The 19,414-nt window shown below is 37.1% G+C and overlaps 2 protein-coding genes across 2 annotated transcripts; one reads left to right on the forward strand and one right to left on the reverse strand.

Annotated features, from left to right (window-relative positions):
• The first annotated feature begins 691 nt into the window (after positions 1-691).
• Positions 692-4,444, forward strand: LOC148911234 (uncharacterized). Its single transcript, XM_089029918.1, has 6 exons — positions 692-1,272; positions 1,373-1,949; positions 2,058-2,112; positions 2,225-2,617; positions 2,997-3,578; positions 3,720-4,444. Exons 1-6 carry the CDS (start codon positions 692-694, stop codon positions 4,442-4,444), a joined length of 2,913 nt encoding a protein of 970 aa, XP_088886044.1.
• Positions 4,445-10,021: 5,577 nt separating this feature from the next.
• Positions 10,022-18,583, reverse strand: LOC116293892 (uncharacterized). Its single transcript, XM_031701389.2, has 5 exons — positions 18,491-18,583; positions 16,075-16,350; positions 15,329-15,482; positions 13,317-13,556; positions 10,022-12,930 (listed from the first exon to the last, which is right to left on the reverse strand). The coding sequence occupies exons 1-5, from the start codon at positions 18,530-18,532 to the stop codon at positions 12,635-12,637; spliced, it is 1,008 nt and encodes a 335-aa protein (XP_031557249.1). The 5' UTR covers positions 18,533-18,583; the 3' UTR covers positions 10,022-12,634.
• Between the last annotated feature and the right edge of the window lie 831 nt (positions 18,584-19,414).

Here is a 19,414-nt window from a genome sequence, read left to right on the forward strand (position 1 = left end):
CCATACCCTAACGCTAACCCTAACTCTTATCATGTCGCAGTCCTAACCCTAAAACTTAACCCTAACGTAAATTAACTCTAGCTCACAAGCTTAACCATAACTCCAAACCTAAATCCACTTACCTAATCCGAATCCTAACCCTTACCCTTAGCCTTACCCGAACCCCCTAGCCCTAGCCCTAACCCTAACAATAACGTAGCGCTAACACTAATCCTACCCTAAACCTAACCCTAACTCTTGTTCAGGAATAAAACCTTTTTTGCAGTACTTTATTCATTATCGTCATCATTACAATTATCATTATAGAATAAAAACTAGTCATCGCTAATCATCACCACAAGTACAGCAGTGGTGCAACTCAACGGGTTTGAAGAGAAAGCACGTGAAGACGCCTTTGGCAGCTGTTTTCATTATCATCATGCATCATTTGTTATCACCGCCATCTCCACAATCGTCATCATGACCATATCAAACAATTGTTGTCGTTCGCGGGCTTCCTGTGGTGACAAACCATTCTCCCCTCCCCTACACATTTACAGTCCTTTTTCGGCCAAAACCAAGATGGCTGACTAGCTGCCACGATACAGATTCGCCTCAGAAGTGCTGCGTGTATTGTAACGCATCGAACCACGAATTGGAGAACTGTAATGCTCTTAGAAGAAAGCCGTATAAAGAAGAAATAGAATTTCTCATGAAGAAACGATTGTGCTTTGGTTGCCTTGCTGATGATCACAACGTTAAAGAATGCACCAAGAAACAAGTCTGTAGGTTTCCTGACTGCACTAAAAGTCATCCAGCTGTTCTGCATACCAATTCGATCAGAAGCAATCCTCCAGGTGATACTGGTGATGCTAACAAGAACGATCATGAACAATCATCAACCAGTGAAGTTAATGGTACCAAGAAGAATCTACAAAAGGCTCCCATGATCAACGCTACTCCCGTGACGAATACATGCATTAAGATTGCTGAAAACACATGCTCAAAAGGGGCCGGTCAATCACGTACAGGTATGGCTGTATTACCAGTTAAAGTCAGATTAGAAGGTACAAGTCAGTTCATCATAACATATGCCGTCTTAGACAGTGGTAGTACCTCGACATTCTGTACCGAGTCTTTGATGAAGAAGTTGAACGTTAATGGTATAAAGACCAAGATTTCACTGACTACGTTAGGGAAAGACGATCTGACAGATACTTTCCTAATCAGAGGTCTAGAGATTGCAGATATGGATGAGAATCACTTGATTAAATTGCCATCGTTATTCACCCAGCAAGAGATCCCAGTGGACAAAGCGGATCACTACCCAAGAGGATGTACATAGATGGCTACATTTAAGTAACCATGAACAGATTATATCTCCTGATTCTAGAATCGAGGTTGGTCTTCTTGTCGCTAGTGATGTCCCGGAGGCCTTAGACCCACAAAAAGTAATCCACAGCCAGCACGGTGGTCCATATGCGACTAGAACAAAACTAGGATGGACAATCAATGGACCATTGAAGCGATGTCAAGAATCTCCTCGCATTTCTAACTTTCTGGTCAAGGTAGACGTACAGTTGCATCAGATCATGATAGACTTCTTTAACCAAGAATTCAACGATTCTATCAGCAATCACAGAACTGAGATGTCTCCGATGGAGCGCCGTTTCTTAAGCGTCGAGTCGTCGGTGGAATTAAAGAACGGTCACTACCACATCGATTTGCCTTTCAAGAATCCAGAACTCCACTTGCCCAACAATAAGCCTCAAGCCATTTCACGTGCCAAATGGTTAAAGAAAAAGTTCACCAAAGATCACAAGCTGCATCAAGATTACGAGAACTTCATGTCTGATTTGCTCTCTAAAGACTTTGCTCGTAAAATCCAACTTCACATGTTGAATCAAAGTAAAGGAAAAATTTGGTACTTACCTCACCATGGCGTATATCACCCACACAAGCCGGAAAAGGTACGCGTGGTCTTCAATTGTTCTGCAAAGTTCCAAGATAGGTCACTCAACGACCACTTATTGCAAGGACCCGATCTTACGAACACACTTCTGGGCTGTTCTTTTTAGATTCCGCCAAGAAAATATCGCGCTAATGGCAGACGTGGAAGCAGTGTCCCACCAGGTTAGAGTACCGTAACATGATCGTAACCTTCTACGCTTCCTGTGGTGGCCACAAGGTAACATTGATCAAGAATTGGAAGAGTATCAAATGAATGTACACTTATTTGTTGCAGTATCATCACCAAGTGTCGCCAACTTCACCTTACGTAAAACTGCCCTAGACAACAAGCAAGATTACAGTCCCAGCGCAGTCAGCACAGTTCTGAACAACTTTTACGTGGATGATTGTCTCATGTCTTTGCCAACCATTCAAGATGCAATTACACACTCCAAAGAATTAAGTGAGCTCTTGTTGAAAGGAGGATTTTGCCTAACAAAGTGGGTTAGCAACAGTCGTGACGTTATCAGTACTATACCAGAATCTGAAAGAAACAAAAACATCAAAGAACTGGACTTAGCTAAAGACAATCTGCCCATCGAAAGAGCGCTAGGTGTGAACTGGAATATCGAACAAGACAAATTTGGCCTCAAGATCAATCTCAAGGAAAGCACTCCGTCAAGAAGAGGTATACTATCCATGGTTAGCGCATTGTACGATCCATTAGGATTTGTCTTACCGTTCACATTACAAGCAAAGTCCCTTTTACAAGATTTGTGCAGACTAAAGCTAGATTGAACATCATCAAGAGAACATCATCAACAGTGGCATAAGTGGTTAAATGACCTAACAAAGCTTGCACAATTCACAGTCGAAAGATGCTACAAGCCAACGAACTTTGGTCAAGTGATATCTACACAAATTCACCATTTCTCTGATGCGTCTCAAACTGGTTATGGCTCAGTCTCATACCTGCATACCACAAGACTCGAGTAGTCCCACTAAGGCAGATAACTATACCACGCCTCGAGTTAACAGCAGCGACCGTGTCTGTTCGTCTTGACAAGATGATAAAGAAGAATTAGAGTATGAAATAGATGAATCTATATTTTGGAGAGACAGTACTTCAGTGATAAGATACGTGGAAAACGAGATAACAAGATTCCATACATTCGTAGCCAATAGAGTTGCTCAGATTAGAGACGTATCAGACCATTCACAGTTGAAGTACGTAGACTCATCCTCCAATCCCGCCGATCATGCGTCAAGAGGTCTGTCAGCAGATAAACTACTCAAGAGCAAACAGTGGGAAAATGGTCCAAACTTTCTTTGGAGAGACAATGCTTGGCCACAAAGACCGAAAGGTATGATAAGCTCGCTGGAAGATGATGTAGAAGTTAAAAGAGAAGTGAAAATATGCACGATATCTACCAGGCCTAACGCCGCGAATGAGATATTCCAGAAATTCTCATCCTGGTATCATCTTAAGAAGATTATTGCATGGATACTAAGATATTTCCAGAATATCAAGAAAGCTCTTCAAGCAGACCACAAAGAGATCGCACGCACAAGAGAAACCTCTCTCAAGTCAAATACAACAATTTCCTTGAAGGAAATGCAAGATGCAGAAAAAGAGATTTTACGACACAGTCAGTGGCAAACTTTTCATCAAGAGATGCGCGCCCTCGAAAAAAATCTTGATGGTCTTCCAAGATAATCCGTCGTAAGAAAATCAAGTCCCTTGTCCAAGCTGGACCCAGTGGTAAAAGACAACTTGATCTGTGTTGTAGGACGTCTTCGTAATGCGCCATTAAGTGAAAGAGCAACACATTCGATAATACTTCCCAAGAATCATCATGTGACGAACTTGATTATCAACGATTATCATCTCATCTCTGGTCATTCTGGTAAACAACACGTGCTAGCACTCCTGCGCGAACGTTATTGGATCATAAATGCTAATGCAGCTGTCAAGAAAGCCCTTGGAAACTGTTTCGACTGTCGACGAAGGCAATCTCCTCCACTACAGCAGAAGATGGGAGATCTGCCAGATGCAAGGTTAACACCAGACAAGCCACCATTTACAGCCTTTGGAGTTAACTATTTTGGCCCATTCTACGTGCGCCGCGGTCGAAGTCTCGTTAAGCGTTATGGTGTCTTATTCACGTGTATGACGACGAGAGCCGTACCTCTAGAAATCGCTAGCAATTTAGATACCAACTCATTTCTTTTAGCACTAAGGCGATTTATTGCCAGACGAGGCCAAGTAGAAGAGATGTTCTCCGATAATGCTACAAATTTTAGTGGCGATAAAGAATTGAGAAAATGCATTAAACAGTGGAATCAAGAACAAATCCATGAAAGTCTGCTGCAAAAGAACATTCAATGGCATTACAGTCCGCCCCTTGGCTCTCATCATGGAGGCGTATGGGAGGCGTATGCCAAATCAGAACGACTCGCAAGATCTTATGTGCTCTTCTCAAGGAACAAACACTCGATGATGAAAACCTGTTAACGCTCATGTGCGAAGTAAAGGCAATTATTAACAGTCGTCCAATCACAACAGTATCCGACGACAAAAACGATTTGGAACCTATGACACCTAATCATTTACTACTGTTAAAATCAAAACCATTATTGCCACCAGGATTGTTTTCTAATGAAGATACCTATACACGACGGAAATGGAAACAAGTTCAATACCTAACGGACATCTTCTCGAGAAGATGGACGCGTGAGCATCTACCCACGCTTCAAGTCTGACAAGTGGTGTAAGGTCAGCAGAAATCTAAAGATGAATGACATCGTACTAATTATGGACCAAAATGTTCACCGCAACAATTGAATCTTAGGAAGAGTTATTCAGATATTTGAAGACGCAAAAGGATTTGTTCGCAGAGTAAAGTTAAAAACCAAATCGACGATCATGGAAAGACCCATCACAAAGTTATGCCTGCTCGTAGGAGTAGATGAAAAAGAAACCTGGAAGACAAGCTGGAAGAAAAGCTGGAAGAAAAGCTGAAAGGAAACATTAAGAACTTTATTAATGTAAGTTATTATTTAATTCAAGTTATTTTGCTATATTTTAGGACATTTAGTTGATTTTGCTTTGACATCGTGTTGCCCAATGTCTAGGCTCGGCAGTGGTTCGTACACTAGCGTTGGTGCTGCATCTGTCATCGCTGCCACCCCACCTTTCAAAATAATTGGATTAAGCGAGCAGACGAGAGAACAATGGCAAGCAGGCTAGTAGCCTACCCCGGGGCTCTATATGGAACTTAAGGTGAATTTGATTAACCATATTAACTCTGGACGGTTGAATATTACTGACGTAAGGAGCATCACGCGGTCGCGTTGTTGTTGGTATAGTACAAACAGAGTCAAGTACGGAACGGCCGTTAAAGAAGTAACGCTCATAGGCTATTCAAACCGTTTGACCTATGGAATGAAAACGTCTGCATTATAACAGCGGACGAAGGAACACGGACACAAGATAAATAAACAAGTAAAATGTTGCTTTAATTCAAATAATCGAAAGGAAAAAAAAAGCCTATAGAAATCCAACCACATTCGGTGTCCTAGTGCCCTTGATGTGACGCCCCATGAAATCTACATTCCGTCGACTGAGCCACAAAGAGATTTCTACAGTGGACACAGACATTTCCATGTTCTTAATACCCAAATTGTATGCGACAACAATGGTAATATTCGGTTCCTTCAGGCAGGATTTGTAGGAAACATGCATGACGCCCAGAGCTTCCGTTTAATGGATCAAATCGGACCAGGAATGGCTCTGGATATCCCATTGAACGCTTTGATTTTGGCAGACAAAGAGTATCCAGATATACCTCCCCTTTTGACTCCTTTTAGGCAGGTACAAATAAGGAGAATGCTCACCCAGAGAGAAGCGAAAGGCTCGTCGCTTTAATCGAAAATTTTCTCAAAAAAGAATTAAAATTGAACACGTGTTCAAGCACCTTAAAGATTTTAGGTGTGTAGGGGGGATATGGCGTCATCCGAGGTGGTTGCTACCATGTGTGGTCGAGATGTGCACCTTCCTTACACAAAGACGTCTTTCACTATTTAGAGATATAACGTGAAACATATTTTTTGCAATTTAAAACTATGCTGTTACGTTTAGGTTTGGCAACAATACTGAAAATGTCATGATCCTTGTTATTTCTTTGTTTAGTTCATTTCTTTGTTTAGTTTATTTCAATGCGCGGAAATATGTTATTAAACTTGATGCTCGACTTTTTCATGGTACGAACTTCATTTGAATGTGTAAGAACTTCATTTGAATGTGTAAGAACTTCATTTGAATGTGTAAGAACTTCATTTGAATGTGTAAGAACTTCATTTGAATGTGTAAGAACTTCATTTAAATGTGTAAGAACTTCATTTAAATGTGTAAGAACTTCATTTGAATGTGTAAGAACTTCATTTGAATGTGTAAGAACTTCATTTGAATGTGTAAGAACTTCATTTGAATGTGTAAGAACTTCATTTGAATGTGTAAGAACTTCATTTGAATGTGTAAGAACTTCATTTGAATGTGTAAGAACTTCATTTGAATGTGTAAGAACTTCATTTGAATGTGTAAGAACTTCATTTGAATGTGTAAGAACTTCATTTGAATGTGTAAGAACTTCATTTGAATGTGTAAGAACTTCATTTGAATGTGTAAGAACTTCATTTGAATGTGTAAGAACTTCATTTGAATGTGTAAGAACTTCATTTGAATGTGTAAGAACTTCATTTGAATGTGTAAGAACTTCATTTGAATGTGTAAGAACTTCATTTGAATGTGTAAGAACTTCATTTGAATGTGTAAGAACTTCATTTGAATGTGTAAGAACTTCATTTGAATGTGTAAGAACTTCATTTGAATGTGTAAGAACTTCATTTGAATGTGTAAGAACTTCATTTGAATGTGTAAGAACTTCATTTGAATGTGTAAGAACTTCATTTGAATGTGTAAGAACTTCATTTAAATGTGTAAGAACTTCATTTAAATGTGTAAGAACTTCATTTGAATGTGTAAGAACTTCATTTGAATGTGTAAGAACTTCATTTAAATGTGTAAGAACTTCATTTAAATGTGTAAGAACTTCATTTGAATGTGTAAGAACTTCATTTGAATGTGTAAGAACTTCATTTGAATGTGTAAGAACTTCATTTAAATGTGTAAGAACTTCATTTGAATGTGTAAGAACTTCATTTGAATGTGTAAGAACTTCATTTAAATGTGTAAGAACTTCATTTGAATGTGTAAGAACTTCATTTGAATGTGTAAGAACTTCATTTAAATGTGTAAGAACTTCATTTAAATGTGTAAGAACTTCATTTGAATGTGTAAGAACTTCATTTGAATGTGTAAGAACTTCATTTAAATGTGTAAGAACTTCATTTAAATGTGTAAGAACTTCATTTGAATGTGTAAGAACTTCATTTGAATGTGTAAGAACTTTATTTGAATGTGTAAGTTCAATTGTTATTCTATTCACATAATAGGTGCCAACGAAATTAACATACGTAAGGCACAAAACGAAAATTTACATGTGTAAAGCTATTGATTTGTCTTGTGCGGAAAAGCTCTATTATATTCAATTTAATGTTTGGTGTACTATCTGGAAAGTTTATTATATTTGCAACTTTCGAGTTGTGATGGAAAATCCCGTGAAGTTATTGTGTTTTATTTGTCATGCTTGATGTATCGGGTTTTTTTTTGTTTTTGTTTTTGTTTTTAATGTGTGTTGGTTACGTCCATGCCATAAAAGCACTGTTAATTGTTGATTATTTAGAATGCTGCTCAATCTTGGCATAGTATTCGTATCGTTCAGCCCCTCTTTATTTTCCTTGTTGGATTTATTATATTTTGCATTTTTTAAGCCCCTCTTTATTTTTCTTTGTTCCATTTCTCTTCTTTTTTCTCTCGGGAACCCGTGCGTGTTGCTTCCACCGTCAAGCTGTTTATTATTCTACCTATTGTTTCCTCGTTGCGAATATTTGTTTAGTGTTCGTCCCTTTCAGCGGGACCGGGTTTCTCTTGTTTTGCATTTCAGCGCACGACTCTTTGTTTCATCTTACATCAGTTTCTCCCTAGATGACAGTCTTGAAGGGATTCTAAATATCCCTCTCGGAATACCGGGGCAAAAGCTGTCATCTCCCGAGTGGCTCCTTCATTGTTCGTGTAAAACTTTATAATAATATCTCCGGTCCACTAGAAGGTTGTGGAAAATTGGTGTTCATTGCAATGCGATTCGTTTGGGTAAAGATTCGTGGGTCTTATCCGATGACCTGGAGCGTTCATCGGAGGAGCCCTGGGGGGTGACAGCTACTCGACCTCCACTATCAACTGTCAGCGGTGTCTCTTTCATACTATGGGTACTGTTGGTGCCAAGAGATTTAGTCGCATTTCTAAAGTTTTTCAGGACATGTTGCCGCTGTGCAATAAACTTACAGTCAAACAAGCTCACACGTTGACCCCTAGAGTCGATTAATGATTTGAATTTTCGAATTTTGATTCATTATTCAGTTGAAATTTACAACGTCAAAAACAAAGATATGAAAATTCCAATCAACTTTAAATTCAATATACGACATTTTGATTGGTTAATCAGTGCTAACGCAGCGGGAAGACCAAGAAAACATGGCGGTCACAAATAGTCTTGGCCGTGTTTATGTGCCGGGAAGGCCTTTACCTGATATTATTCGACAGGAAATTGTTCATCTCAGCAATAGCGGATTGTCCAATAAAGCAATTTCGCGACAACTGAAAATTTCTAGTTGGGGAGTCTAGAAAATACTTCAACATTATCGACGACATGGAACTGTGTCTCCATTTCGCTCAAGGCGGGAGCGTTCCCTACAAAATTTATCCTCCAAGTAATTGAGGCATGGAAATTACAAAACCTAGTGTGTATGCTTATGAAATAAGAGAGCGACTTCTGCTCGAAGGTATCTGTAATTTAGATGGTTTACCTTCTTCATCACCAGTCGAATAATGAACTGAATTTTCATTTGAATATTGCATTATTCCGGTTCGTACGTATAAAAGGAATAATTGACTAATGATTTCATTAATCGAATCTAGGGGTCAACGCTTGAGCTTGTTTGACTGTAAACCAGTGACAATTATGTTGGAGTCTGAGTGATTAGCGAAGTTAAAGTGACCGTAAACTGGTTTTTAAGATTTTTTTCAAACCAATAGGAATGACTTTTCCACGCTAGTGTCCTACTGTTATCTTGTTTTATGAGTATGGAGTATTGGTTTGGCTTACAAATATTGAAATTAATCCGGAAACCAATAGGAATCGAATTACTCAGTTTACGCGTTAGTGTTCTAGTTATTATCCACTCGTTCTTTATCCTGTTCGTTTTTTTTTTGAGTATGGGGTTTTGAGTATGGGCTGTGTTGGGATTTTTTATGGTCAACTTGAATATAGGAGCAACAGGTGTTCTGAGCGCGACTGCAGACTCCCATTCTCATCTATATAGCACAGGGGAGATCGCTGAGAATAAGATAATATTGTCAGCGGTCTCACCAAGCGTATACAGTCAATTCAAAAAACGTTGTCGTCGACCGGCTCAAGCCTACGCGACTGGACCGAAAGAAATATGGGTAAAATTCACTGAAGCGGTTAAATATTCGTTCTGAATTAATTGTTCCCGCTAGTAGTAAAGATAATAATGGCGAGAAACAATCCGTCAAATGCATGTCTTTGGGTTTAGGGAAAGAAAAATAAAGTAGTTATGATTCAGTTCACTATTTCGAAAATATGAAGGCATTAAAAAAAGGTCTCCTTCAACTCTTCCCGCTCGCCTACGAAGGTTCGTGCTGTAAACCAGGCATAACTAGTCAGATAAAATTATGGAGTGAACTCGGCTTCAATTACTACCCAGAGTTCCTTTCGGTCCAGTCGCGTAGGCTTGAGTTGGTCGACGACAACGTTTTCGAATTGACTGTATTGTTAGCAGATATGACAGGGGCGTGACCAGGATTTTCCGAAGGGGGGTCCCAAAATCATAAATCCGCCATTTTGTTTGGGTTGCCGGAGCGCCGAACCAAAACAATGATAATAAAATAACATAGAGCGGCATTGCTTTTAATTTCGCACTTCTTAGGCCCCGTCCACACTATGCCGGATAATTTGAATCCGAATTTTTATCTATTCGTTTAGGCCTACCGTCCACACTAGTCCGGGCGAATCCGGAACAATTCTTCTCCGAAAACGAGTTTTTTCGAACACGGTCTCCAGAGTGAAAACGCCGGCTAGCCGTATTAGTGTGGACGAAGAACATTTCGTATCCGAAATTTTTCGAATACGATGACGTCATGACTGTCATGGGAATATGGCGGGAAGGCTAAAAATTCACCGCGGGCTCAATTTCAGCTTCGATGCACATGTTCAGATGTGCAATGAAGCGTTTTTGCCGCCTCTGATCAAGGGCACTAGGACACCGAATGTGGTTTGATTTCTATAGGTTTTTTTTTTCCTTTCGATTATTTGAATTAAATCAACGTTGATACTTGTTTACTTATCTTGTGTCCGTGTTCCTTCGTTCGCTGTTGTAATGCAGACGTTTTCATTCCAAAGGTCAAACGGTTTGAATAGCCTATGATCGTTACTTCTTTTACGGCCGTGTCCTAGTGCCCTTGCTCTGATCGGACTAGTGTGGACGCGAAACATTTTATCCGTTTTCATGTGTGGACGGAAAACACATTATTCTCGAGGTAAATTGATGAATAAAGATAATGGAAAAGGTTAGAACATAAGGGCATAGGAAGTATGGTTGCCTTGACAGGCGCCGGGAGTTGATCAATTGATTTGGCTTCTCAAACTCATTTTAAATCATAATAGAAAGAAATTCTAGTTTTTACTTAATTTATATTATTCATTTATTACATTTCATGTATGACTGGTTATAAAATGTGCGCATAAAAGTTTCAAAACCTGATCTTTGCTCAATGAATTTAGTCGCAGCATAGTCGTAAGGAAGGTGCGAGGGTGACGAGTATAGTGAGTGTGCGGTAATGCGTTCGATGCCTTCAGACATTGATAGGTTTCATTTTAGATTTTTTAGATTTCATTTATCTTTTCCAAGTCTGTTATTTTAATAAGGCATAGCTGGACTGGACTCTATCAGTCGTGTCTTGATCACTGTTTGATCCTTTTAAAGGCCGGTTTAGACGGTACGATTTTCGCTTACAACTATCGTATACAACACGCTCGCGTCTGTCGTAGGCGAGTTGTACACGATAGTATACAAGTATCCAAAACAAAAAGATTGAAATCTATATAACTTTAGTTATGGTTGCCATCTTGAGGCATGTTAGTGCCTACCAAGATGGCCGACATAACTGAGATGTGAAAAAGAATTTTGGTTTTGAGTAACTAGTACCTAAGATAAAAGATAATATTAAAACATGCAAGTCTTCGCTGCTTTTATGCTCCGATCTCAAAATATGAGAAAATGATTAGATATGCAAATGAAAGTCATAAATTATTTGCACGTAATCAAATTTTAACTCAAAAATGTTTTGAATTTTTCAATTTGCTATGCCTTTTAAGACTGATGAGACTTTCGACACATTTTATTAAATTATATGTAAAAACTTTTTATTCACGTGACCATGTCAAAGCCTCATTCACCTGACAAAATTCGTCCTTCTGATTTCGTGTTTAATGCTCATACATTATTAATGAGTTTGAGAAAATCATTTTAAAATCGGTCTGCTAAACTTTATTCCCCTCTCAATAACTCGTTTTGACTCTTCGCAAATACTACTACTAAGACAGGTTACACAAATATAAAAATATAGAAATTTATGCTATTTTCTAAAAATATTACTGGTAAGTATTTTTTTATATATAGGCGTTTCTGGTAGATACATTAAAACTTTAAAAAAACTGCTATTGTTTTCTTTATAACAAAAAATATATTAAATTGTAAACTATAAATAAAAAATTTAGGAGTCGGCACAACAAAAGACAGTTTGAATATATGCGGGTTTAAGGAAAATTTTGTCCCTGGTAGAAGGGAAACCCTCTTCCTCGAGCTACCCTGGGCAAGCTAACTTTTCCCTATTTTCTTTGTAAATTCATCTCAACCGTTTACATGAGGTATTTTACTTTGCCTCGGCTAGAAGAGTCACCCTACTGGTAGGCTTACCCTCTTTGCGAAAGAGGGTGAACCTGGTACCCGGGACAACTTTTCCCCTCACCTAACCGAGACAACTTTTTTGTTTGAGTATGCATATCACCATTGAAACCGATAGTTGTCCCAGGTTCATAGGGACAACTTCTTTCCATGTAAAGGCTTGAGTAGATAGGTGTCCCTGCTACCAGGGACAAGTTTTCTCCATGTCAACGGCCTCTAAGCCCTTCAATTTGGGAAATATTGAATATAGTTGCTTAATTCTTCTTCATTGGTGAGAGAAAATTGCCAACTAATGCAAACAAATTTGGACTGGCCTTATCATTGAAACTAGTAATAGAGGTAAACTTTACTGGAAAATATACAAACTGTTTTTACACAAAGTCTTTTGGTATATTAAAAATATTTTCGAATAAAAATGATGAAAGGATAATACCTTTTCCCTCATTCTTCTGAATGTTTAGTAAGACTACCTCCCACAAAAAAAAAACAACAATCAAACCTGAGCCCAACAGGCTGGCTCCTTCTTTCCTTCAAAGACCACTCACACCTGATTTTCTTGCACAAGGTATTTTTGTAATAGTTCTGTACAATCATCCCTTTGCATTGCCAGTAAATGGTTGTAAAGAACATACACAGTTGTGTTTCCTTCTGTGCCCCATTCTTGCAAAAGGCTTTGACAGGCTTCATTTCGGTTTAATTTAAAATTTTGTATTTTGCATTGGCTGTAGCCGAGTTTCCCTGCTAGTACCTTCCAGTTTCGTGATCCTTCTGGATTTAATAGACAGCACAGATTCTCAAACGTTTCAGGATTTAGATCTCTCAACATCAAGCCAGTTTCTAAACAGTTCCAAAGTTTGAAATATATTAGATTAATTATTAGAAGAAGTCAATGTCCAATAAATTAAGCAATATCAAATATTTCATAGAACTATGTGTCATAGAAATAAGCTTTCAGAAAGGGAAATTTAACAATTACTCTGAATGGACTACAAGTCAAATGGGCTATTGACTCATAGGCCATGATGGCAAGAAGACTATAATGTTTTAGTCAAATTCACCTAGTCGGTCAAATACATTTATATAGATAGAAAAAAGTAGACTATAGCCTAATAATATCTCATCCAATCAAAATGCAGCATTGATGATAGACGATTTAAGTTGGATGTGACTGATTGTAGTTTGCCCTCCTTCCCAGTGACAATATTGCCTAATCATATACATACCTCTAACAGGAGGCAATGGTCTTTTCTTGACAAAATCATCAATCTCAGAATCATCAGTGAATGATGATTCAGGGTATTTATTTCTTCTCTGTATATTTGAAGAACAATGCCAACAAAGGCAGACCAGTAAAAGGGCAACAACAAACAATGCCACCATAATTGACAATATTACCACTGTCGTGTTATTTTTTTCTACCTTTTCTGGATCATCAGAGGGTTCTGGTTGTGTAAGGGTAAAAGCTAGAAAAATGAAATGTACCAAAAAATAATAATAGTGAAATAATGCGTGTATCCAAAATAATCAAAATTTGTTAGCTATAAATTATATCCTATCAGTAGCTATCAATATTATCTTGATTGCAAATAATTGACTTTGTTAACATGACCTTGAGTGAACTCAACATGATGAATCTATTATTTGTACTAGGTTTTTCTGCAGCTTACGTATTAATCATTTCAAGTTCACACCATATCAGAGGTTAACTGAAGGCTCTCAGCCAAATAAAAACAGTTAGTACAACGTATAACATACAAGTCTTCAAAAACGAATATAAGATAAGAAGTATAAATTTTTAAATCAAGCTAACTTATCAGTAAAAGTCAGAAGACAAATAATTATTATCTAAACGTTTTGACTGTACGATATGATTGTATGAAGTAACTCACTTTTTTTTCAAATGGACATTTGACTTATTGGAAATCTACTTTCGATATTCATTTCATTATTATCTTAAGAGTTGCATCTTTCCTTGATTCTTTTGAAATAGATAAATTTGAAAAAGTAGAGCTATGTTCCTAAGCCCACCTGCTCAATCCTTAAGATATCCTCCCACATCCAACAGTGAAATTCAAATTTCTAATATAATATGGTTTTGGGCCTTAAATCTTTGAGCTTTTGAAAGCTAATTCTGAGAAAGTAGTTCTTTGTGTAACATACAGCAAGGCAAGTCAAATGGTAGTTTCACAATACACCTTATAAACATTTAAGATATAACATGCACAGTGATTGGCTGACTATCATGCTTCTAACAGAGGAAATACTGAAATGCTGGAGCAAATTCAAATTATTTCATAAAAGCAATATAAATAATCTGCTTATGACCCTGTATAGGTTACTATCAATAGATGGCACTTTCTGTAATATTTGTTTATTGACTGGGGGGTGGAAGGGGGGGTGGGGGGGGGGGGGGGGGTTGGGAGGAATTAACATTCAGAGGCTTGGAGAATTTTGAAGGTTGTGTGATTGTGTATCGTGATTTCTGGTGTCGGGGAGTAGAAATACTGTAGTCAGATACAATACTTTGGGAACTATTTTGAAGTTATTTTACTAATTGTATATTAATTGCCCTCCAGTCAGCTCCAAAAAGTCACATGATTGATAGTAAGGTCAATATTTAAGAAATAGGAAATGAGTGCCATGCTGTGTGCAGTTCTAAAGAACGTGGACGTTGTCAGAACCCGAGAGAAGTGTTAGGAGAAGTATGATGGGTAGTGGAGTGCTTCTTGACACTTCTCGATTGTGATGCCTGTCAATCCCCAAGTGCCCAATAACTCCACACAGCACAGCAAGTTTTTTTTCTTTTATAAAATACCAATTACATGAATGACGAAACTGAAAGCATGCTGTGTACTCTCATAAAGCATGTGCTCCCAACCAACCAGAACGTGAGATTTGTAGAATAGTTATTTTATAATGTTATATAAACACTGGGAGGTGTAGAACACTCAAAAAGTGAGGTCCTTTTTTAAAATCATCAAAAGATGAAATAGTTTTCTCAATAAAGATTATTACTATTAAAGTAAGAAAAACACTCAGCCGGAACTTGTGTTCCAAAAATTGTTTCTCTCTTAATTGTGCTACAGCTAGTGCTCCCAGTGTATTTATATATAACACAGTTCATAGACATGCGTGCATTTTATGCAGTCCTTAATCGTGCATTATAAAGATGACTTGACCAATAAAAAGCAAGCAAAAAGCAAATCAAACATCTATGATAAAATGTGTTACTAACCTGGTTTATTACTGTCTCCTATGAATAGAGGTTTTCTAGAAAAAGGTCTACTACACAATGTGTCTTTAGAACCATTGCATTTCCGCGCCACAACTTCCCCTTCTTCACAATGTGAGCACTTTTCACACTGATATGGACTCTTTACAAAGGTCCCCTAGAAATGAAGGCAGTTTTATAAAAAGTAAATTCTTGCTTAACATGCTGCCTATTATAGAAAAATAAAGCTGCTGTGCACACTCTTATGTAATGATAATGACTGCACCATTATTTGAGCCCAAAATGACCTTCAGAATTTTATTGAGGAACCATACACATTTAATTTAAACTTCAACAGGGCAGAAACCCTTAATTTTTCCAGGGCACTCTACGATTGCTTTTTTTTTTTTTTTTTTTTTTAATTTCTGAAAGGGTGCATTAAAAAGAAACTTTTAACAATTAATTCTGAAATAAATGACATGGGTTTTACTCATAGAAAAAAAAGAAGCACATTTCATCATTTATAACTATATATAATGAGACCCAGAAAAATTTACCATGGCATCAATGAAATCGATCTAATAGTCATTGGCAGCCACCATAATGTTTTTTTGCTTTGGCCTCATCGAATGAAAAGTCAAGCTAATGAAAACATGCCATGCAACATGCCCACTGCTTGCCTAGTTAATAATTAGGTGGTTTTATTTGGGATAGCTTCATGAAATGAGAGGGAGAACCATCCACATGGTGATAAACTGTTTTACACTTACCAAAGGGCAATTGCTGCATTTTCTGTTGTGGACATGAGTGCAGTTTTGTGACACTATTTCTGTTGTGCCACATGACTTGCACAACTGACAAAGTGCCAAATTTCCATCCCAGTATTTATTGGATGGGCATTGGCAGATAAATTTATTTGTTTGGTTGCATTTTGCAATCATAATTTGTCCACTACGGCATTCTGGTAAGCATCTTTCACAAACATTGATATGATATGATGGATAAGTACCAATTGGACAGTCAGATAAAACATGATAAATAGGCAACTGCAAAAACAAGAATTTTTTTTGTTAATAATAGAACTAGATGGGAGATGCAAAATAAAGACTAAATAAAGGTTTTATTATTTGAAGACAGCTTGGTCACCCAGATGAGTATATAATGGTAAATAACATGACGCTCTTGGAGCGTGCACTGGGTTGCCCAATATGCTGGTATGCTGGAACTTATTTAAAACCTAATGTTACTTTGGAACCAGCTCTGCTTTGGAACATTTTAGGTGTATTTTTCTTTCAGACCTTCCGATTACTTATTTTTTCTCACATCAAATTTGTTCAAATGTGTAGCCTTTTTAAATGTGTTTTTTTAATGAAAATGTACTGCTCTTGTATATTTTTTAACCAGTGCATAAAGCAGTATGAGATTAGAAGACTATACAGACGTGGTTTTGTACTGACTGGAGAGAACAGCATTGCGTTACTCACATCACTAAGTTTTAATAGGCTCAATCATCTTAAATTACGTACACTGACAGCAATTTGACCCTGTCTGACGAAATACTTATAGTTATTTCATAACTGAGCATGTCATATAACGACATAAATTTGTTTAGAAAATATGCTTAAATTATTATTTGTTATTCGCTAATTTCTGAAGTTCTCAATCTCTCCTTCATTGATTATATTCTTCAAATATTGTCTTTTAAATATCCAAACTAGGGAATTAGTGGATCTGTGAAACTCGGCTAGTAAAAGGATACTAAGCGAAAAGTATAGTACGGCCAAAGTTACTAGCTCTATTACCTTGTAGTATTTAACGATACATTCATGTATATGCCTTATAAACTAAAAACTGAAAGCTGTATTTTCATTTAGGCTCTACTAACCCAAGCAATTGAAGCCAGAATACTGCCGACTGAGTAGCTGTATTAATACTAATGAATAGCTGAATTACAATCCTAGAATCTTCTTTTACTGCTCAATTATATTACTTCTAAAGTCCAGAATTACATCCTCATCTGCTGAGCCAATCTATCAGCCATTTATCTATGAACATGTCATTTAAATTCATATATGGGTACACTTGTACGAGAATGCAACATTCCTGAGAAGGTGACTACAAAAAAAAGGAAGGCATTTTACAACTGGGCTGCCATAGGCAACCCAGTAAAAACTTCAAGATGAAAAGGTAATTCTGGTAAAGAGAAAGAATTGTTAATTTCGCTTCTTACAGTGCTTCCCAATCACACGTGTGAAATTGTATGATTTTGGTGAACATCAATCAAAGTGTTTCCATGACATTGTAAAGAAAATAGAAAGTTTTCAAGAGCAAAATGCTTATGGAATGTTGTGGCAACGCCTTGATTGATATCTACCAAAACCAGCAAATAGTATGATTTCAAACATGTGATTGGGAAGCAATGTAAAATACTAGAGAGCAGTAGCTGACTACCAGAATACAAATATTTTAGCCATAAGTTAATACCATTAACCCATGGCCAGGAACCCTAGAAAGTCATTAGAGCTAACCTTTTGAGGCCTGTATGTTATGATCAAGGCAGTTAAAATAATCAATTAGATAAAAAATCATAAGGAAATTCATGAGAATTGAGGACAAAGCTAAAATGCCATTTTGCAGTCAGCTTTGCCTTAAAATCGGCCTGATGCGTAATAGAGAGTTTTGCTAGCTGTATATATAAGCATGTCAGCTAGCTTGATCAAGCTTTCAAAATAGTTCGTAGGCGTGATATATCATATGAACTAATTTGAAATTCCGAATCGTTCACCTAGTTCATAATCTGATAAAAATAATAAAATGAACTTGAAATCATAGATATAATTCATTGTTAAAATTGCTAAATGATTTAGGCTTAGTTGATATAGCTACTTAACTTATAAGTTAAGCTTAACTATAATTTTACGTAGCTATTTTACTGTAGTTGAATAAAATAATCTGTAAAGAACTATTAAAGATGACTAGGAAATCGATTGAAACCAAGGAAACACAAGGACTACCCAAAAGACGTGCTGAGACGGCTTCATTCATCAGCCGTAAAGAGTAAACTTATTTTTAGTTCTTTCATGGGAGTCAATCAAATCTCGTGAATATTGGTGGTAGTCATAAGTGTGTAGCTAATTGTAGCATGAACATTTTTTCGAGAAATTAGTGGAAAACCTAAATACTTACCAAAATAAACAACAACCCAAGAAATACCATTCTTTTCCACATTTAACTCCTTTATGTACTTCCTTATAAAACATAGGTTTTCTTCGATTTTCTAAAAGAATTCTAAATGGCGGACACATATGACGTCGTCATGAAAATTATAAAGAGCTTTTGATTGATTGGTTGTTGTTTAATTCAACCAATCAGAATTTTGTTTAAATCAATGTATTTTAACAGGCTCAGACTTGTTTTATCTTTTGCCCAAGGGAGCACGCAAATGCGCGCACGCGCACGATTTTGAACAGTTGGGTTTCCTGTGGTGATGGCGTAATTTGACACAGGAAGACCGTTATAGCAAGGGAGCACGGCAAACAAAAATTTGTTGATTGGTCTTCCTGTGGTAATGACGCATGCTGACGAATACGGTTATCCGCGAAAAATAGCGTGGGCTCAAGTAAATAATAATAATAATAATAATAATAATAATAATAATAATAATAATGATAATAATAATAATAATAATAATAATAACATTTATTTATACACAGATATTTATTTATACACGATAAGTTATATACAGCGTAGCTGATGTGGTCGTGTTCTAATCCTAGGTCCTAAGCTATAATAGTCCTCTCACTCTCACCCACACACATTCTCTCTCTCTCTCTCTCTCTCTCATTCTCTCGATCTTATCTACTACTAAGCTAATTATTACATAATTTAATATTTTGACTGGAAAGAGTTATTACATCTTTAGTTGAGATATGTCCTTTTTAAGTTTTTGTTTGAAAATAACGGGGCAACTCGATTCTCTGGTATTGTTGTTGAGCACGTTCCACAGTTTTGCACCCTGGTACCTTATTGCCTTTTTTCCATGATTGACTGTTTGGAAAAGAGGCAATGTTATTTGGTTGGAACTACGTAGGGAGTAGCCAACATCTCTCT

The sequence above is a fragment of the Actinia tenebrosa genome, unplaced genomic scaffold, assembly GCF_029948245.1.
Source record: "Actinia tenebrosa isolate PJP-AT-01 unplaced genomic scaffold, QUT_ActTen_1.0 PGA_scaffold14__42_contigs__length_11649687, whole genome shotgun sequence".
Taxonomy (NCBI): Eukaryota; Metazoa; Cnidaria; class Anthozoa; order Actiniaria; family Actiniidae; genus Actinia; species Actinia tenebrosa.

Bases quoted from the DNA above. Each gene is read 5' to 3' on its own strand.
- LOC148911234 (XM_089029918.1), top strand. From the start codon at position 692: ATGAAGAAACGATTGTGCTTTGGTTGCCTTGCTGATGATCACAACGTT. The intron at 2,113-2,224 runs GTTAGAGTACCG...TATTTGTTGCAG, and splicing joins TGGAAGCAGTGTCCCACCAG to TATCATCACCAAGTGTCGCC. The intron at 2,618-2,996 runs GTATACTATCCA...CGTCTTGACAAG, and splicing joins AAGCACTCCGTCAAGAAGAG to ATGATAAAGAAGAATTAGAG.
- LOC116293892 (XM_031701389.2), bottom strand. From the start codon at position 18,532: ATGTGGAAAAGAATGGTATTTCTTGGGTTGTTGTTTATTTTG. The intron at 16,351-18,490 runs GTAAGTATTTAG...TTGTTTTTGCAG, and splicing joins TTGGGTTGTTGTTTATTTTG to TTGCCTATTTATCATGTTTT. The intron at 15,483-16,074 runs GTAAGTGTAAAA...CTTCATTTCTAG, and splicing joins AATGCAGCAATTGCCCTTTG to GGGACCTTTGTAAAGAGTCC.